At 37.7% G+C, this 22510-nt stretch overlaps 1 protein-coding gene across 1 annotated transcript; it reads right to left on the bottom strand.

The window, feature by feature from the left end:
- Positions 1–8541: 8541 nt before the first annotated feature.
- Positions 8542–22231, bottom strand: LOC133332113 (protein dissatisfaction-like). Its single transcript, XM_061540494.1, has 4 exons — positions 22228–22231; positions 14128–14577; positions 13058–13971; positions 8542–9108 (listed from the first exon to the last, which is right to left on the bottom strand). The coding sequence occupies exons 1-4, from the start codon at positions 22229–22231 to the stop codon at positions 8542–8544; spliced, it is 1935 nt and encodes a 644-aa protein (XP_061396478.1).
- Positions 22232–22510: the final 279 nt, after the last annotated feature.

Raw genomic sequence — 22510 nt, forward strand, 5'->3', positions numbered from 1 at the left:
AAGGCCCATAGATGCTGGTCTTTCTATAGAAGAGTTGTAGGCTCTAAATGGGATTTCCATCCAAAGATGATACACTGGATCTATAAGAGCGTTATTAGACCAATTCTAACATACGCGTCTGTTGTCTGGTGGACAGCAATGGATAAAAATGTAACGTAAAAGCGTTGCCGAAAGTTCAAAGAACGTGTTGCCTAGGTATATGTGGAGAAATGCGTACAACGCCTACTAGGGCCTTGGAGACAGTATAATATATACAAATAAAATATGAAACGGCGGTTGCAGCTTTAAGACTTAAGGCAATGGACGAGTGGATAGATACCGGACACAACATACAGCACAAAAACATTTTACAGGCAACTACTGAGTCAACAATCAATACCTTTGATTCAGACCGCATACCTGAAACGAGAGTAGTGACACGGTGCGAAACTATAATACCAGATAGAGAACAATAGAATAGGCTCTCGACTGGGAGGAACAACTGGACTGGGACTTTTTATAGAAGAACCGGGTACCGAAATTTATCTTCGTCTTACAGATCACAGTTCGATCATACAGGCGGAGGTTCTGGCTATAATAGAGTGCCTTAACTGGTAAAGTTCAAACCAAGGACAAAATACGATAAAGATAATATCTTTCAAAAACGTTAAATCCAAAACTGTACTGGAATGTAGGAAATGAGGTAATGGGCGAATGGGACCCACAAAACCCTTTGAAAAATGAGGGGACAGGAAAAATCACCAAATCAAAACTAAGGAAATTCTAACGCTAAACAAAAAAAAAAAAAAATAATCCAAGAGACGGGTATTATGACGGGACACCTCAGCAGCATGTGCAGAGCGTGTGGGGAAGACAGTGAAACGCTGGAACATTTCCTATGCCATTGCCCAGCATTTACATACCTTCGGAAACAATTCTTGGGAAATGACACTTTTCACGGACTAACCGATCTGAGGGGGTGTGAATGGAGAAGACTGAAGGAATTCACAAAAAACTCGGAATACCAGGATTCATAGGGGGAATCAAACCCAAAAGCTTCTTAATATAAACTTTGACTAATTCCAACTTTCTCCGCACTTCTAGAGCGCACAACAGGTCTCATTTGGCTTATATGTATGCCCATGTTATGTTGGTGGTATCATCCACTCCTCTTTTCAACCTAACCTATTGCTGACTCTTGAAAACTTATATTTAAAAACTCCACGTCTCTTGGTGACCATGGAAAAAAATATTTTTAAAAAATCCACGCCTATTGTACCCTTTGGAAAAAATGTGCTTAGGACCTTAAAAAATATTTTTCTGCGTGTATTCCGATGAAAAATTATTTCCGAACTTTTAGTTTGCCTGCTGATGATAATTTTTTAACCCGAACACTGGTAAATTGCAATCACCATGAATGCTATGGCGAATCTTGGTGGCGGGGGACCAAAGTAAGGAAGCCAACAAACACGCGATAAAACTTTCACAAATTCTGTGGTTGCTGACTGCCATGGTCCTTCCGATTCGTTTAAGGGTAGCAGCAACGATTGACTCAATGTTTGTTGGCTGAAATGGTTGAATGTCATGAATGGCTCTTTGGCCATACACGAAGTGAGTGAGTGAGGGAGCGGGTGGCTTGGCTATAACTGGTGTAATAAAACACGTGGTCTGGCTCACATGAAGGTATTAACGCGTAACACGGATGCATGGTGATGACGACGATGCTGCTGATGATGATTAACCTTGAAGTGCACACCAAAAGGACTCTCTTCTCTATTCCACTACAACAAAAGATGATGATGAGGTGGGTGGATGTATGTGTGTGTGTGAGGCATTGGAAAAAAACTTGTAGAGCACACATTGCCAACTTTTGGTTGGTCGCTTGAAATGCACCGGAAACACGCAAACTGTGGTTTTACTTTATGTCTTTGTCCGGCAGTTAAACAGATCCTTTGGATCCCAGGGACAATGTAGAGGTAGCAGCTGCAACAGCAGCAACCATTGATGCCACCATTAGCTCTTCCAGGTTTGATGACTATCATGGCTTTTTTGTTGTTACTGGCTGTCTTAACAGGCATTAGTACTTCCACTTGCCGGACCTCCACTCTCTCTCTCGCCTTTGGTTCGGTGAGGTCAGGTCAGTCACTTCTCTAAATGCGAAAAGTTCATGCTATTAATGTCATGTTCTAAAAGTGGTCTTACATGCAGCTTTATTACATTCTTAGAGGGTGTGTGTGTGTGATGTTATGTGAATGGCTTCGGGTTCTGCTACCACGAGCAGCGATTCATTTTTGATTTCTATGGAGGGGGTTCGGAGTGGGGGTTCATTCAATCCTTTCACTGATGTTGTCCTGCATTATTATACCTTACATTGCTAACTCCTTTGGCCATAAAGGCAACAATAATGGTCAATGGGAGAGTGAGTGAGTGTGCGGCTGAGTGTTGTTCAAGTGACAATGAAACATCACTTTGTCATCAGCTTCTATTTCAGCCATAAGAACTTTGGCTTGTTTGTCGAGTTGTTAACGAGTTTCGTGGACATTCATTAAAGTGAAAAGGGTTTTTTTTTTGATGGATGGAGGGGAGGTGGAACTTAAATACTACTAATTTCAATTTGTCACGTTTTGGGGAAATTTAATTTCGAATAAAAAAATATCAAAAAGGAATAAAAAAGGATTTTTAAGGACACTACATTTTTTAAAAAAAAAATATTTTTTCAAGGGTCTCAAAGAGGCGTGGATTTATTAAAGAATATTTTTTTTATTTTTATTAAAGAATATTTTTTCAAGGCTTAGAAGGGTCTCAAAGAGGCGTGGATTTATTAAAGAATATTTTTTCAAGGCTTAGAAGGGTCTCAAAGAGGCGTGGATTTATTAAAGAATATTTTTTCAAGGCTTAGAAGGGTCTCAAAGAGGCGTGGATTTATTAAAGAATATTTTTTCAAGGCTTAGAAGGGTCTCAAAGAGGCGTGGATTTATTAAAGAATATTTTTTCAAGGCTTAGAAGGGTCTCAAAGAGGCGTGGATTTATTAAAGAATATTTTTTCAAGGCTTAGAAGGGTCTCAAAGAGGCGTGGATTTATTAAAGAATATTTTTTCAAGGGTCTATCAAAGAGGCGTGGATTTATTAAAGAATATTTTTTCAAGGGTCTATCAAAGAGGCGTGGATTTATTAAAGAATATTTTTTCAAGGGTCTATCAAAGAGGCGTGGATTTATTAAAGAATATTTTTTCAAGGGTCTATCAAAGAGGCGTGGATTTATTAAAGAATATTTTTTTTTCAAGGGTCTATCAAAGAGGCGTGGATTTATTAAAGAATATTTTTTCAAGGCTATCAAAGAGGCGTGGATTTATTAAAGAATATTTTTTCAAGGGTCTATCAAAGAGGCGTGGATTTATTAAAGAATATTTTTTCAAGGCTTAGAAGGGTCTCAAAGAGGCGTGGATTTATTAAAGAATATTTTTTCAAGGCTTAGAAGGGTCTATCAAAGAGGCGTGGATTTTTTAAAGAATATTTTTTCAAGGGTCTATCAAAGAGGCGTGGATTTATTAAAGAATATTTTTTCAAGGGTCTATCAAAGAGGCGTGGATTTATTAAAGAATATTTTTTCAAGGGTCTATCAAAGAGGCGTGGATTTATTAAAGAATATTTTTTCAAGGGTCTATCAAAGAGGCGTGGATTTATTAAAGAATATTTTTTCAAGGGTCTATCAAAGAGGCGTGGATTTATTAAAGAATATTTTTTCAAGGGTCTATCAAAGAGGCGTGGATTTATTAAAGAATATTTTTTCAAGGGTCTATCAAAGAGGCGTGGATTTATTAAAGAATATTTTTTCAAGGGTCTATCAAAGAGGCGTGGATTTATTAAAGAATATTTTTTAGGGCTCACAAAGAGGCGTGGATTTATTAAAGAATATTTTTTAGGGCTCACAAAGAGGCGTGGATTTATTAAAGAATATTTTTTAGGGCTCACAAAGAGGCGTGGATTTATTAAAGAATATTTTTTCAAGGGTCTATCAAAGAGGCGTGGATTTATTAAAGAATATTTTTTCAAGGGTCTATCAAAGAGGCGTGGATTTATTAAAGAATATTTTTTCAAGGGTCTATCAAAGAGGCGTGGATTTATTAAAGAATATTTTTTCAAGGGTCTATCAAAGAGGCGTGGATTTATTAAAGAATATTTTTTCAAGGGTCTATCAAAGAGGCGTGGATTTATTAAAGAATATTTTTTCAAGGGTCTATCAAAGAGGCGTGGATTTATTAAAGAATATTTTTTCAAGGGTCTATCAAAGAGGCGTGGATTTATTAAAGAATTTTTTTTGCGGTTCCAGAAGAGGCTTGGATTTATTAAAGAATTTTTTTTTTTGGGGGTTCCAGAAGAGGCGTGGATTTATTAAAGAATATTTTTTCAAGGGTCTATCAAAGAGGCGTGGATTTATTAAAGAATATTTTTTCAAGGGTCTATCAAAGAGGCGTGGATTTATTAAAGAATATTTTTTCAAGGGTCTATCAAAGAGGCGTGGATTTATTAAAGAATATTTTTTCAAGGGTCTATCAAAGAGGCGTGGATTTATTAAAGAATATTTTTTCAAGGGTCTATCAAAGAGGCGTGGATTTATTAAAGAATATTTTTTCAAGGGTCTATCAAAGAGGCGTGGATTTATTAAAGAATATTTTTTCAAGGGTCTAAAACAGGCTTATGAATTGGTCTGCACACATGCACTAATTCTCATCACATCCTGATAATTGGTTTTTATGCCACACATTTCCAAATTTTGTTTATATTTCATTTATTAAATAAAAATGTGCTCCTTGTGCTGACGTTGAGGATACGAAATAGAATAAAAATAAAGAAATTCGGTTATTAGCTTTTTGTTGTTTCCCCATCCCCATAGTGCTGTGGTGGTGATGGCGGAAGCTGCCATGCAGGTGAACAATTGTTCACCTGTTTCCCAGGCTAACGAACCGCGCGAATCAATGTTAGAAATTTTCGCGAGTACACATTTGGCCAAAGCCAGGCTAAAGGCTATTTTGTTACAATCACTTTATGACAGGGTGGTTCCTCTTCGTTGTTGTGTTTTTTTTTTTTTTTTTTTTGGTTAGAAGATTTTGTTTCCATTTCCCAAATTGTTTTAAAATATTTTTGGTGTTTTTTATGAAGATGTTTTTTTTTTTGTGCTCCGCGGTTTATATACCACAATTGCTAGTTAGATGGCTGGCTGGTTCACCTCTATTCCGAAACACATGGTTTTTTATTTGATGGTTTGTCTCGGTGTTCGTTGATTGCATTTTGCGTGGCGTTTTAGAAATAATGAAAAAATAACTTTGCTCCGAGCATTTTGTGAAACGCTTTGCTTTTTTATTATTAGTAATATAATATTTTTTTGAGAGACTGTGTAGTAATATTTGAATTTAAATTGAATTTTGCCAAAATTCATATGTTCCGGCATGCGAAACAAAGAGTTTTCGTTGATGTTTTTGGTTGATTTTCGTTTGAGATTTTTGTTTCTTTTTTTAGGTTCACTGAAATGTAATGAATTGAAAGTTTTCCATATTCTATTAAAGGTGTTAAAATTGTTTTATTACAATATGAATTTATTTAAATGGTAATATGAAATTAAAAACCAGTACAGGAAAACGCCAGGTCGGAATAAGTAATAAAATATAAATGGGAGCTATATCTAAATCTGAACCAATGTCAACGAAACTTTACACACATCATTCTAGACTCATTTCAATGTGCTTCAATACGTGTATTCAAAATTCCGTGTAAATTGAAAAAAAATAGATACTTTGGTTCACCATTTACATGAAATCGGACGAAAATATATATGGGAGCTATATCTAAATTTGAACCGATTTTCATGAAACTTGACACTCATCAATCTAGACTTAATTTAGTACGCTATGCCAAATTTCGTGCAAATCGAAAGATATTTTAGAACTTTGGTGCACAATTTACCTTAAATCGGATGAAAATATATATGGGAGCTATAACTAAATCTAAACCGATTTTTCCCAATTTCAATAGGGTTCGTCCTTGGGCCAAATAAGTGACTTGTGCCAAATTTCATCCAAATCGGATCATAAATGCGACTTGTACTTTGTTCACAATTTAACATCTACAGATGGACGGACATATATAAATCGACTCAGAAAGTGATTCTATGCTTATTCTCAAAAGGAACCATGTGTCTATCTCGTTTCCTTTTGCCTGTTACAAACATATGCACATAGACATAATACCCTGTACCACATCGTGGTGAAGGGTATAAAAAGGGGGTTATATGGGGACTACCCCCAAAAAGGGGTGAATATTAATAATTTTTATCGGATATCAAAATTGCTACTTTAGTGGCACAACGGACACGCTGCTATGCTATGTACTCGCCTACGCCGATGACATCGATATAATGGGTCGAACATTGAGAACGGTAACAGCCACCTTTGAACAAATTGAAAATAAGTCTTTCAAAGTGGGTCTGGCAGTAAATGGCGAGAAGACCAAGCTGATGGTAACAAGGTCCAAGACATCGAACCAACCTGCAACTTTCGAACTAAAACTTCGAGGTAGTCAAAAATTGTATATACCTTGGTACCGCCATAAATAAAACTAATGACATCAGGATGCTACTATGGTCTAAGTAAACAGTTTAAAAAACCAGATCACCTCCCGCCAGACCAAACTCACTCTCTACAAGACGCTAATACTATCCGTGCTATTATATGAATCTGAAGCATGGGTACTTACGCAAGCAGATGAGGCAGCTCTTGGAGTGTTTGAGAAAAATACTCCCAAAGACCTATGGGCCGATCTGTGTAGACGGTGAATATCGCCGTCGAATGAACCATGAGTTTTAACAGCTATTCTCGGACTTCGACATTGTCAGACTTATCGAGTTTCAGCGACTTCGTTGGCTAGGTCATGTTTTAGAAGGGATGAAGATTCCCCAGCTCAAAATGCATATAAAAGCGAACCAGCTGATGGCTCACACAGAAGGGTAAAGCCACGAATCAGATGGATCAAGTGGAAGACAACATTGCCGAACATGGTCTTTCAAATTGGAAAAACTGCGCAAAATACCGACGTGCCTGGATATATTTTTTTTAAGCCCGGCTTATGGAACGAAAGTTCTGTCACAAGCCATCTAGGTAAGTAAGTAAGTGATAATTTTAAAACAAATCTTTCTAATCAAATTTTCACATACAGCATTTCGAATTTATGAAAATTAGAAATAGCTGAACTTCTTAGCTTCCATATGACACAAATTTTATTACCATACCTAAGTTCAAAAGTTATTTGACAAAAACAAAAGCCTTAATCTCAGTCCGTTAAGAAAAATCAAGGTATTGGTATAGTTGAATTAAAAAAATCCTTAATAAATCTCCGCCTTTGCTAGGCCTTGACATGGTAACTAGTCCTTCAAAAATATTCTTTATTTAATCCGCACATCTACTAGACCATGATCGGTAACTGGTGCTTCAAAAATATTTTTTATATATCTACTAGGCCTTGATGGTAATGGGTTCTTCAAAAATATTCCATAATAAATCCAGGCCTTGATATGGTAGCTAGTCCTTCAAACAGTACTTTTTAATAAAATCGCGTCTCTGATTAGCCTTGATATGGAAGCTAGTCCTTCAAAATGTATTCTTTAATAAATCCACGCCTCTACCAGGCCTTGATATGGGAACTAGTCCTTCAAAAATTATTCTTTAATAAAATCGCGTCTCTGATTAGCCTTGATATGTGAGCTAGTCCTTCAAAAATATTTTTTAATAACTCCCCGCCTTAACTAGGCCTTGATATGGGAGCTAGTCCTTCAAAAAGTACTCTTTAATAAAATCGCGTCCCATATCAAGGCTAATTCGACTTGATATGGAAGCTAGTCCTTCAAAAATATTCTATAATAAATCCCCGCCTTTACTAGGCCTTGATATGAGAGCTAGTCCTTCAAAATTTATTCTATAATAAATCCCCGCCTTTACTAGGCCTTGATATGAGAGCTAGTCCTTCAAAAAGTATTCTTTAATAAATCCACGCCTCTACTAGGCCTTGATATGGGAGGTAGTCCTTCAAAAATATTATTTAATAAATCCACGCCTCTACTAGAACTTGATATGGGAGCTAGTCCTTTAAAAATAAATCCATGCATCCATTAGGCCTTGATACGGAAACTACTCCTTCAAACATATTATTTAAAACATCCTACATCTTGTACAAAAATTTCCGCCTCCAGCTATGCGACACTTTGTAAAAACAGCTGATATATAAAATCGATAAATCAGAACTATTTTCATATTTCCACTCCGTCCCTTTCCCCCATGAAAAAAAATTAAAAACCCTACACATTTATTATTTTTAATAATATTTATTTATGGAACACATTAATAGTTAGGTTTTATTGTTTACAACCAAAATTATTTTTTTTTTCAAAACTATTATTTAATAACATCTTAATTTCTATAAGCAATTTATATATAATTTTTTAACGTTATAGGCTCTAAATATCAATTTTTTAATCCTAATTATTTTATCGCCTCGGCGTACCCAATTTAACATTTATTTCCCATGTTGCGGAGGCTGCTGTAGCTCCACTGTTGAATTAGTCGCCTCCGGGGAACCCGTTGTCCTTAAAGATGTCGGCGGAACCACCGGTGTTGCCGGTTCCATGGTATACATATCCCGCAGCAACCTTGCAATGGGTACATTACCAATTGTCTCCTTGAAAAATAAACTCTCAATGGTACAGGCCCGAATCGAACGCAATGAGGGTAGGAGTAACAATAATCTGCCAAATCGCGTCGCTTGCCGTGGATAACGCAACCGTACATGATCGGAGAGAATACATTGAGCCTGATCTTGTAACATTTCAACGGGTTGAATATCACACAGGCCAGGAACTTCGGGACTAAAGAGAGCAATGGCCTTCATGCAACCAACTTCACTGCCATCGGGAGCGATTTGACGGAAACGTAGCAATATCTCCTGTATAGTTTTCATTTCCATATCTGTCGTTTCATCTTGTGGTAGACGTTCCTTAATCATTGCCGATTCGAAAATGGGATTTAAATCCAACGGGGTTATCCATTGAGCCAGATTGAGAAGGAACAATTCTTTCCAGGATTCCTAAAACGAGAGCGAGAGAGAGAGAGAGAAAGACAAAAGGAAGATTAAAATATTGTTACGATACAAATTTTTTAGTTAATATAGAGACTGATATAGGACCTGGTACAAGACGTACTACTTGGAAAATATTCTATAATAAATCTACGCCTCTACTAGGCCTTGGCAACAGTAAATAGTCCCCCAAACTAGTCTTTCAGAGCTGTTCTTAAATGAAAATATTCTTTAATAAATGCAGACCTTTTCATTCCTCGGTATGGGAGCTATTCTTTTAAAAATATTATTTAATAAATCCACGCCTCAGTTGGCCCTTGAAAAATATTCTGTAATAAATCCACGCCTCTACCTACTAGGCCTTATTATGCTAACTAGTCCTTCAGAAATATTCTTAAATAAATCCACGATTCCATTTAGCCATATTCTTTAACAAATCCAACCCTTTGCTAGGTCTTGGTATAGGATCTTATCCTTAGAAAATATTTTTGTATAAATCAATGCCTCTACTAGGCCTTGATATGGGAGCTAGCCTTTCGAAAATATGTTTTAATAATCCACGCCTCTACTAGGCCTTTGACATGGTAACGAGTTCTTTGAAATATTATTTAATAAATCCACGTCTCTACTAGGCCTTAGTATGGTAACTAGTCCCTCAAAAATATTCTGTAATAAATCCATGCCTCTAATAGGCCTTGATTTGGGAGCTAGTCCTTCAAAATTGAATTTTAGCCACGCCTCTACTAGGCCTTGACATGGTAACTAGTCCTTCAACCATATTCTTTAATAAATCAAGACCTTGGCATAATAACTAGCCCTTCAAATATATTCTTTAATTTATCCATACAAGCGGATAAATCCACGCTACTGATAGACCCTTGAAAATATAAAATGTTCAGTGCGGTCCTTCTAATTACTTGTCGATATTCCCTTCACCGTGGGTTGTGTTGTAATGCTTGGCCTATAAAAATATTTAAAACACAAAAAACCAGGGGCAGCAAAGTCGGACGGGGCCGGATACCCTACACAACTACCACGGAACTCTAACTTTCTGCTGATTTTTATTCCTAGCCTGGGCAATATTTCGTGATAGTTGCACCCTCTTGCCCGGTTAGAGGTCAATAGCTTCTCTTTCTTACACTGACATAAATATTACTAATATTCAGTGCGGTTCTTCTAATTACTTGTCCATATTCCCTTCACCGTGGGTTGTGTTGTAATGCTCGGCTTATAATTGTGGCCTATAGATCGATGAAAAAAACACACAAAAAACAGTTTTAAGCTACTTTAGCAAAATTATTAGATCATCACGAAAATTATAGGCGTTATCCTTGTCCATAACACGATACCCTACACAACTACCAGTGTGGAACTCTAACTTTCTGCTGATTTTTATTCCGAGTACCTGGGCAATATTTGGTATCAATTTAGTTGCACCCTCCTGCCCGATATAGAGGTCAATAGCTTCTATTCCTTACAGGAGACATATATATCCGAATATTACTAATTTTCATTTTTCACACCAACAGTCCTTCTAATTACTTGTCCAACAGGCCCTTCCCGTGGGTTGTGTTGTGATCTTCGGCTTATAATTGCGGCCTATAGAGCGACCAGAAAAAAAACACCAACAAAATTAATTTCTCGGTCCACTTCATCCCAAAATTATTATCTGATCATCACCGAAAATTATAGGCGTTGTCCTTGACCATAACAGGAACCTCATGGAACATTTGGCCCTCCAATGAGGCAATGGTTTACTAAATAATATCTGAATACGTAAACGCCTGTATGCCAATATATATTGGTATCAATTTAAAGGTCGACCACTCCTCTGGGATATACTATCAACTTTGTCATATGTCCTTATTGTGAGTAAATATATATGGACTATACGGATACACACTTTGTCATTTTTCACATAAAAGTCAGGACCCATTTGTCCCGCTAAATATTGACCGATGTTTATCAAAACAGTCATATATATTTTGGTACGATTTATGGTCCATGTAAAAATTCGCGATTTGCACGAAATTTGGCACAGCGTACTGAATTATGCCTAGAGTGATGGGTGTTAAGTTTCGTGAAAACCGATTCAGATTGAGATATAGCTCCCATGTATATTTTCGTCCGATTTAATGTAAATGATCTTTACCCAAAGTCAATATATATCCTTCGATTTGCACGAAATTTGGCACAGCGTAATGAATTAGGTCTGGAATTATGTGCGTTAGGTTTCCTGAAAATCGGTTCAGATTTATATATAGCTCCCATATATATTTTCATCCTATTTACGGTAAATGGGCCACCAAAGTCCTTACATATCTTTTGATTTGCACAAAATTTGGCATAGCGTACTGAAATAAGTCTAGAATGACATGTGCTAAGTTTCGTGTAAATCGGTTCAGATATCGATAGAGCTCCCATTTATAATTTCGACCGATTTTAGGTAAATGTTGCACCAAAGTCCCTATATATATTTCGATTTGCAGAAAGCTATAATATCATTGAGCCTAACATGATATGTGAAGTTTTGTAAAAATCCATGTTAATATAGAATATAAATATAATTATTTCATGTAAATCAAAGTCTCTATATATTAGGATTTGCACGAAATTTTGGATAGTGCACTAAAGGTCTAAAATATGTGTTTTTTAAAATCGGTTATTAGATATAGCTCCCATATATAGTTTCCCCCGATTTTAGGTAAATGATATGCCAAAGTCCCTATATATGGTTCGATTAGCACGAAATTTGGCACAGCATTCTAAATAGAGCCTAGAATGATGTGTGCAAAGTTTCGTGAAAATCGGTTCAGATTTAAATATATAGCTCCCATATATATTTTCGTCCGATTTAATGTAAATGGTGTACCTATGTCCTTATATACCTTTCTGTCTGTCTGCCATGTTAAATTGTAACAAAGTACAGGATCCCAATTGGATGAAATTCGGCACAGCTCATTTATTTGGCCCAAGGACGAAGAACCCTATTGAAATTGGAAACATCGGTTCAGATTTAGAAATACTCCCATATATATATTCGTCCGATTTAATGTAAATGGTGCATCAAAGTCCCTTTATATCCTTCGATTTGCACGACATTTGACATAGCATACTGAAATGAGTGTATAATGATGTGTGCAAAGCTTCGTGAAAATCGGTTCAGATATAGATATAGCTCCCATCAGCAATTAGATATAGCTACCATATATAAGTTCGTCCGATTTTTCGCAAATGATTTAAAGTGTGTTCGCTTGGCACAACATTACGCGCAACGTATCGAAATGGGTCTGGGTTAACCGTTATAGGGGGCTACCCGAAAAAGTGGATCGATATTAATAATTTTTAGTGGAGACATTTGGTACGTGAACCGATAAAGCTCATCTTCGGACCTGCAGACAAGAGACAACTTTATGCAAAATTTTGACGATCTGTCTCAATTCGTTTAGACGCTAGAGTGATTACAACAGAAAGACGGACCTGCATAAATCGTCATAGAATTTTACGCTGATCAAAAATATATACACTTTATACAAATATACCCGGTTATTGATCGTTGGGTTAAGTCGGTTCACATATAGACACAAATCACATATTTAACTTAGTCGAATTTCATGTCAATGGTCCTTCAAAAATTCAAGGTCCTTAAGGATGTATTTCTTGAATGTAGCCGAAGTGGTAAAGGGTATCATATACTCGGCCCCGTCCGGCTTACTGCTTTCCTTACTGGTTTTTAATTCGCGTTTATTAGAGTGACTAGGAAAAATATTCCATTTTTATTAGAGTGTCTCGAAAAAATATATATTTTTAAATCCACGTTTGTTAGAGTCGCCCGAAAAAAATATTTAAAAAAATCCCAGTTTATTGGGGTCTCCTGACAAAATATATTTTGTAGTCCCTCAAAAAATTTTTGTATGTTAGGGTCTCCTGAAATAATTTATTTATTTTTTGGTCTTACCTGCAATAGTAAAATCTGATCCGCCCTTGACAATGTTTGAAACGGCATCAAACACTTAACCCAACGCACGGCCATAAACAACAGCCTCGCCGTGGTCTCCTGCAACATTTCCCACGACATCAGTCGTGAGTCCAAGCCAATTAATTGCTGTGGCAAGGGTGGAAACAGAATGGAATTATGCATTTGATATTGAATGATTTCCTGACATTTGTCCGGACTTAAAAGCAATTCAATGAAACCATTTTGGCGAGCAGCATACAAGGCGGCGGCGGCTTGTTGGTGGTGATGGTGTTGCGGGGTGGTAGCGGTTGCTGTCGCTGAAGATGGAGCCAAACCCGCATGCAGGTTATTTGGAAGAGATCCTGCTGCTGATACTGGTGTCGACGTTGTTGCATTGGTGTTATTGGAACCTGGCCTTATTTGAGTAAATGCCGTCAAATGTATGGGTGAGCTGCTACGTAAATTGGATCCGGGCGAAGAAGCTGGAGATGAGTGGCCAATGTTGTTGTTGTGTGTCAAATGCATTTGCTGTAAACTTAAATTGCGATTGTTAAATGAAGAATTGTTGTTGTTGTGGGTATTGTCACTGTTGCCACTGCTACTGCCCAGACTATGCGGCAAACTATTTAAAGTTATGGGCGAATCGGATGTATTGTTGCTATGGTTTGTTGCTGTTGTTGCATCCCCAGGCGATAGAGGCTCTGGTTGGCCTTGGGAATGATAACCAGGCGATAGGGGAGGTGGTGTGGCCGATGGTGTCTCAGTCTCCACATTTACCCGAGGCGATTCGGAACGCAAAGAAGATCTACCACCCACCGATGAAATCGATTGTATCGAAGCTGTGGGCGATGGTGAAGAATAATTATGGACCATGGTCGCCTTTGAGTAGAATTCCAGGCTGGTACTGCTGCTAGCCGCACCATTACTACCCGCCGAAGAGGCTTCGCCACGACTATTGGTTAAGTCATAGGTGGCCACCGGTGTGGCAAGACCTGTTGGCCCTGCCGGACCTTGATGATGGTGGTTGTGGTTGGCGTTGTTGTTGTTGTTCGTGTGTGTATTGGTGTTGTTGTTCGTGGTGTTGGCAGTCAAGCTAACCGCTGCCGTGGACAAACCGGGCAACTTGCTGGTGGCCTCGGCGATAAGATTGTGATGCATGTGCGGCAAGAGGTGTGGTGGGAAGGGTAGCGGTGGAGGGGGTATACCATGGCCAGCATTTGTCCCTGGATGACCAGGATGATGAAAGGCGGTGGGATGTGAGGCGGCTGCGGCGGCAGCAGCAGCATGATGGAAGCCTCCCGGATGGTGGGTAGATATGTGAGAGGTATAATTGAAAGAAGCCGATACATTGGTGACCAAGGAGACGGGCAGGTGGCCGGCATGTGGATGATAGGCTGCATGATGTGGGGCCAAGTCATTCAAATGATGATGGCCATGATGGTGATGATGATGGGCCCCAGGGTGTTGATGCAGTTGGGGATGGAGTTTGGGTTTACGGGGTCCCCGCTCATGTTGTACCGCTGTAATGAAAGGAGAAAAAAGAAGAGATTATTTTTTGCCGAACATATGTTAAATTTCGCAAAACGTCTTATCATTATTTTCAAATTAACTTTGTTACGAAAATCCCCCCTCCCCCTACCCCCCTTCAGAACTCAAAAGAAATCCTCCCACCAAAAACCCTTAAGAAATCGCAGATTATCATTACAATTTTATGCTTGAATGACAGCTAAAGGAAACTTTCAAGGAATTTTAAGGTTTACCACACACACCCAGAAAACCCCCCTCAATTCCCTTCCTCCCCCCTCCCCCACTTACCAAGAAAAAAATCGAAATATGAGGGTTGATTTACTTCACTTTGCTGACTTTGCGCAAAAAAGACCACATCCTTAACCCAAAGGATGGTAGAAAAAGGCGGAGGCAAAAGTTCACTAACACACAAAGGACCTGCCGAGCGCAGAGCAAAAATCAAAATGGCGCTGAGGTTTGAGTTTTTGATTTGTTCACTATGTATACTTGGCTAAGTATACTCAGGGACCCCAACCTCTGCTGCTCCTCATCCGCCACTTTCCTTTTAAGTTTCAATTTTGCATTTGCAAGGCAAGTGATTTGGTGGGGGGTGGGTGCGGGGCACTCGCTGATGACAATTTTGTGTCTATGCAAATATTTGCTGGAAGGCAAACTTTTTAATTTTTCCTTGATTGAAAATAAAGATTTGGCAGTGCTCTTTTAATGGAATGCGGGTGAAAAGTTTTGAAGAAGAAACAAAAGAAAAAAATGGAAGGACTTAAAAAGGAAAGCCGAACCTCAAAATCGCAAAAAGTCATTAAAAGATAATTTTAAGAATTTTTTAGGGCCTCTTATAATCGAAGATTTTTTAAAAATATTTTTCAAAGGCCTTCACTAAATCGGAATTTCTAAAAACATTTTTTCGAGCATCACTCATGGGCGTGGATTTTCAAATAATATTTTTTCAAGGTACTATCAAAGGCGTGGATTTTTTAAAAATATTTTTTCAAGGTTCTATCAAAGGCGTGGATTTTTTAAAAATATTTTTTCAAGTTGGCGTAGGGGATGATAGATACCAAGCAACGGCCCTCTTTCATCTCTTATGTGGACACTGACCTCCCGCGGTGTAACCTGGGTTAGCTATTTTTCATCACCCGTTGAAATAGTGAGCTAATATGTGCCGCAAGTTCACCCATAAGAACTATAAAAAATGGGTTGAGACGTCGGGTTAGTTGCCCACACTCGGAAAACCGAACCTACTATGGAAAAGAAAAACAAACCCCTAATGTTGGCGACCCCCGCAAACGTATAAAGAACCATGATCTGCGAATCTGCACTTGGAAGGTGCACACCATGTACAGAACAGGCGCAGTTTTCGCTTTGGCGGATATACTCAAGAAAGGGACTGGCCTAAGTAAATCAGATGATTACGCCCTGTATTATAGCTGCCATGAAGAGAGACATGAATGTGCTGCGGATTTATGGTTAACAGGAGAATAAAAGACATCGTCTCCAGATTCACTTCAGTAGATGAGCGAATTCTTATAATCCGCATAAAAGCGAAGTTCTTCTACATCAGTTTCATTTGCGCCTATGCTGCGACCGAAGATAAAGATGAACAGACCAAAGACATATTTTACGAGCGCCTAGAAACAGCTTATGAACGCTGCCCTGACCATGACATTAAAATTCTGCTAGGAGATTTTAATACAAAAATCGGAAGGGAAAATATATTTGGCCCCACCGTCGGAAAACTCAGCCTTCATGAATAAACATGACTTCGCGGCAGCAAAAAACATGGTAGTTAGCAGCACCAGATTCAAGCATCCCGATATACAAAAGGCCACTTGGGTTTCTCCCGATCAAGCAACGAGAAATCAAATTGATCATGTTTTGATGGACGGAAGGCATTCATCCAGTGTATTAGACGTTCGATCGATCCGAGGAGCGAATATCGATTCGGACCATTACCTTGTAGCAGCAGGACTATTCAAGACTGGTGGCCAGATGCTGGTCAGGACCATGGACCAGCTGATTAGTACAATTTGGCTAGAGGAATACATGCCCAATGATTGGAACCTCAGCATCCTGTGTGCTAACTATAGAGGAATAAGTCTCCTTCCCATCGCATATAAAGTCCTACCCTGTGTGAGCGATTGAAGCCAATGGTCAATGTCTTTATTGGACCATACCAATGCGGCTTCAGACCAGGCAAATCCACCATTAACCAGATTTTCACTCTGCGCCAAATCCTGGAAAAGACCCACGAAAAACACATCGACACATACCACCTATTCGTCGACTATAAAACCGCATTCGACAGCCCTATCCGTTGAGAGGTGTATAAAGCCATGTCTGCGTTTGGCATTCCTGCAAAATCATTCGGCTATGCAGGATAACTTTATGTGGCACAAGGTCAGCAGTTAAAGTCGGAAAGGACCTCTCGGAGCCCTGCAATACCGAACGACGATTTAGACAAGGTGACAGTTTGTCGTGTGATCTTTTTAACATCCTGCTGGAAAAGGTCGTACGAGAGGCAAAAGTGAACAGAAATGGCACACTGTACACCAAACAACACCAGTTAATCGCCTATGCCGATGACATCGATATAATGGGTCGAACACTGAGAGCGGTAACAGCTACCTTTGAACAAATTGAAAAGGAGTCTGCCAAAGTGGGTCTGACAGTAAACGGCGAGAAGACCAAGCTGATGGTATCAACGCGCAAGACTTCCAGTAGACTCGGACCAACTGTGTGGAACTTGAGAAGTACAGCTTCGAGGTAGTTACAGATTTTATATACCTTGATACCGCCATAAACAAAACGAATAACATCAGTTTTGAAATTCGGAGTAGGATTGTGATGGCCAACAGATGAAACTATGGTCTAAGTAAGCAATTTAGAAACAAGGTAACCTACCGACAGACCAAACTCACACTTTAAAAGACGATGATACTACCCGTGCAGTTATATGGATCTGAAGCATGGATACTTGCGCAAACAGATGAGGTAGCTCTTGGGGTGTTTGAAAGAAAAAAATCTCCGAAAGATCTACGGGCCGATCTGCGTCGACGGTGAATATGGGCGTCGTTTGAACCACGAGCTTTATAATTTATACGCGGACAACGACATAGTCAGTCATATCGAGCTGCAGCGACTGAGATTCCAAGGCCATGTTGTGCGAATGATTGATAACGCCCCAACTCAAAAGGCATATAAAAGCGAGCCTACTGATGGTTCCCGTAGAAGGGAAGGCCACAAATCAGATGGAAAGACCAAGTAGAAAACAACATCTTGGAACGTGGTCTTTCAAATTGGAGGAGATGTGCACAAGACCGACGCGCTTGGAAATCTTTTTTTAAGCTCGGCTTATGGAACAACCGTTCTGTAACAAGCCAGCAAGGTAAAGAGGTATCAAAGGCGTGGATTTTTTAAAAATAATTTTTCAAAGTTCTATCAAAGGCGTGGATTTTTTTAAAAATAATTTTTCAAGGTTCTATCAAAGGCGTGGATTTTTTAAAAATAATTTTTCAAGGTTCTATCAAAGGCGTGGATTTTTTAAAAATAATTTTTCAAAGTTCTATCAAAGGCGTGGATTTTTTAAAAATAATTTTTCAAGGTTCTATCAAAGGCGTGGATTTTTTAAAAATAATTTTTCAAGGTTCTATCAAAGGCGTGGATTTTTTAAAAATAATTTTTCAAGGTTCTATCAAAGGCGTGGATTTTTTAAAAATAATTTTTCAAGGTTCTATCAAAGGCGTGGATTTTTTAAAAATAATTTTTCAAGGTTCTATCAAAGGCGTGGATTTTTTAAAAATAATTTTTCAAGGTTCTATCAAAGGCGTGGATTTTTTAAAAATAATTTTTCAAGGTTCTATCAAAGGCGTGGATTTTTTAAAAATAATTTTTCAAGGTTCTATCAAAGGCGTGGATTTTTTAAAAATATTTTTTCAAGGTTCTATCAAAGGCGTGGATTTTTTAAAAATAATTTTTCAAGGTTCTATCAAAGGCGTGGATTTTTTAAAAATAATTTTTCAAGGTTCTATCAAAGGCGTGGATTTTTTAAAAATAATTTTTCAAGGTTCTATCAAAGGCGTGGATTTTTTAAAAATATTTTTTCAAGGTTCTATCAAAGGCGTGATTTTTTTAAAAATAATTTTTCAAGTGGATTTTATTAAAAAATATTTGGTTAAGGCATTTGTGAAAATGTGTTTGTGTTAATCCCATACTCCTTTCCTTTCACTTTTGGCAATTAAACTTTCTGATCCTCTAATGTCTTAAGAAGTTGACAGGGAATAATGAAATCCATAAAGCGAAATTAGACAGGAAACGTGAGACCAGTAACACATGTGCTATATTAATAGAACATACGTCACACATACACATGAAGACTACCTAAAAAGAATATGTGTAATATTTCGACATAAATATGAATATTGGGGTGGGTCGAAAAAAATGTAAACATTTAAAATATAATACGTAAAAAGCTGACTTATCAGCCAGAATTTTGAAAGGAAACTATAGATGAAGGTGACCCTTTGTATGACTTAAGTGTATTAGTATTTTGGCTATAGGTGTTTTTCGACCCACCCCATTATTTATAAATACAAATATGCTATCTACCAAACGGTAAGTAAACTTATGAATCCTTTTGTCTTTGTCTATTTTCAAACATAAATTTTATCCTTCCACATGTCTTTGTGTAACCAACACAACCATGATAAGATTGTGTGTGTGCGGAAACAATTGGTCTATATCTAGGCCGGCTGAAGGGCGGTATCATAGTGACTTTTATTTGTTGATAATTAAAAACAAAGAAACATCCTGTGAAGAAGATGCTGGAATAAATTCTATACTCAGTTCATTCGATTTACACACTCACACACACATGGACATTTACATATCCTTATAGCAACATACACACACATATGGAATCCCCTTTGTGGAGGAGTGGTGGTAACATTTTAATCCATTGTTAATCGTATGTTGTTATTGTTGTTGTAATTTTCAGGAATCATCATGAAAGGATATTAGAAGTCGCATTGTTCTGATGTTAGATGGATGTATGATAGGATGGATGCAGAGGCCAAAGTGGTTGGGTTAAAGGGTTTTTGTGTCGGAAATTTGTTTATTTTTCTTTTCATTGCTAACGTAACAGATATGTTGCGATAAGGATGTGATGATGGGTGTGGGGGAGAGATTGAAACACTTGACAAAGTTCACACCTATGATATTGAAGGAGAGATGGGGGAATGAATATTACAAATGATTGATTAAAATGGGATTATATAATAAAAAGTGTAAAAATTAATTTTTTTAAGTGTTTTTAATAGTTTATTTCAGCACTTACCATAAGGCGTGGACTTTTTTAAATAATTTTCTGAACCTACCTGAGGCTTGGATTTAAAAAAAAATCTGAACCTGATTCTGAAAAAAAATCTGGGTCTACCATAAGGCACAGATTTTTTAAATTAGCTTTTTTTAATTAGCTAATAGGTCTAGAATGATGTGTGCCAAGTTTCGAGAAAATCGGTTCAGATTTATGTATAGCTCCCATATATAGTATCGTCCGATTTAAGGCAAATTTTGCACCAAAGCCCCAATATATCTTTCGATTTGCACGAAATCGGGCACAGCGTAACGAATTAGGTCTAGAATGATGTGTGTTAAGTTTCGTGAGAATCGGTTCAGATTTAGATATAGCTCCCATATATATTTTCGTCCGATTTTTATACCCTTCACCACACTGTGGTACAGGGTATTATGTCTTTCTGCATATGTTTGTAACAGGCAAAAGGAAACGAGATATACCCATATTTCCTTTTGAGAATATGCATAGAATCACTTTCTGAGTCGATTTACGCATGTTCGTCTGTCCGTCCGTCCATGTATTTTTGTGACCAAAGTACAGGTCGCATTTACTATCCGATTTGGATGAAATTTGGCACAAGTCACTTATTTGGTCCAAGGACGAACCCTATTGAAATTGAAGAAAATCGGTCCAGATTAAGATATAGCTCCCATATATATTTTCGTGCGATATACGCACCAATGTCCCTACATATTATTCGATTTGCACGAAATTTGGCATATGGTACTGAATAAGGTCCGGAATGATGTGTGCCAAGTTTCGAGAAAATCGGTTCAGGTGTAGATATAGCTCCCATATAAATTTTGGTCCGATTTAAGGTAAATGGTGCACCAAAGTTCCTATATATCTTTCGATTTGCACGAAATTTGGCATAGAGGCATCGGTTCAGATTTTGATATAGCTCCCATATATATTTTCTTCCGATTTAAGGTAAATGGTGCTCCAAAGTTCCTATATATTTTTCGATTTGCACGAAATTTGGCATAGAGTACTGAATTAGGTCCGGAATGATGTGTGCCAAGTTTCGTGAAAATCGGTTCAGATTTATATATAGGTCCCATATATATTTTCGTCCGATATAAGGTAAATTTTGCACCCAAGTCCTTATATATCTTTCCATTTGCACGAAATGTTGCATAGGGCACTAAATTGAATCTAGAATGACGTGTGCCAAGTTTCGTGAAAATCGGTTCAGATTAAGATATAGCTCCCATATATATTTTCGTCCGATTTAAGGTAAATGGGGCACCAAAGTTCCTATATATCTTTCGATTTGCACGATATTTGACATAGAGTACAGAATTAGGCCCGGAATGACGTGTGCCAAGTTTCGTGAAAATCGGTTCATATTTATATATAGCTCCCATATATATTTTCGTCCGATTTAAAGTAAATGGGGCACCAAAGTCCCAATATATCTTTCGATTTGCACGAAATTCGGCACAGCGTAATGAATTAGGTCTAGAATGATGTGTGTTAAGTTTCCCGAAAATAGGTTCAGATTTAGATATAGCTCCCATATATATTTTCGTCCGATTTAAGGTAAATGGGGCACCAAAGTCCCTATATATCTATCGATTTGCACGAAATTTGGCACAGCGTTCTGAATTAGGTCTAGAATGATGTGTGTTAAGTTTCGTGAAAATCGGTTCAGATTTATATATAGCTCCCATATATAGTTTCGTCCGATTTAAGGTAAATGGGGCACCAAAGTCCCTATATATCATTCGATTTGCACGCAATTTAGCAGAGAGTACTGAATTAGATCCAGAATGATGTGTGCCAAGTTTCGGGAAAATCGGTTCAGATTAAGATATAGCTCCCATATATATTTTCGTCCGATTTAAGGTAAATGGTGCACCAAAGTCCCTATATATCTTTCGATTTGCACGAAATTTGGCATATGGTACTGAATTAGGTCCAGAATGACATGTTTCAAGTTTCGAGAAAATCGGGTCAGATTTATATATAGCTCCTATATATATTTTCGTCCGATTTAAGCTAATTGGGGAACCAAAGTTCCTATATATCTTTCGATTTGCATGAAATTTGGCACAGCGTAATGAATTAGGTCTAGAATGATGTGTGTTATGTTTCTTAAAATCGGTTCAGATTCAGATATAACTCCTATATACACTTTCGTCCGATTTTAAATAAATGGTGCACTAAAGACCCATACCTAGGACGATTGACAAAACGTACATAAATTAATAAAAATTAATGACCAGCAAGTTTCCTTGAAATATGTTCAGATTTATATATAGCATAGCTTCCATATATAATTACGACCTACTCATGTTGATTGTACAGCAAATTATCAATGGGTGCCTGATTGATAGATTTTAAACAGTGTGTAATGTTTGCTTTAAGTCCATTTTCAATGTATGGAATAGGTTGCAGAATGACATGTGTTAGAATTGATTATAGATAAAGATAGCATATTTAAGTTCGTTCAATTTCATGTCAATGTTCCTCTGAAAAGGCTACGTCTGTTAGGATACATATGTAGAATATACTCAAAGTGGTGAAGGGTGTCATATAGTCGGCCCAGTCCGACTTTCCTACTTTCCTTACTG

This window comes from Musca vetustissima, unplaced genomic scaffold (genome assembly GCF_032173495.1).
Source record: "Musca vetustissima isolate MV318-11 ecotype Yass unplaced genomic scaffold, APGP_CSIRO_Mvet_v1 utg48982, whole genome shotgun sequence".
Lineage (NCBI taxonomy): Eukaryota > Metazoa > Arthropoda > Insecta > Diptera > Muscidae > Musca > Musca vetustissima.

Coding starts and splice junctions, on each gene's coding strand:
- LOC133332113 (XM_061540494.1), bottom strand. Junction 13,972..14,127: donor GACTGCCAACACCACGAACA/ACAACACCAATA, acceptor GTAATGGTGCGG/CTAGCAGCAGTACCAGCCTG. Junction 9,109..13,057: donor ATCAGATTTTACTATTGCAG/GTAAGACCAAAA, acceptor CTCTCGTTTTAG/GAATCCTGGAAAGAATTGTT.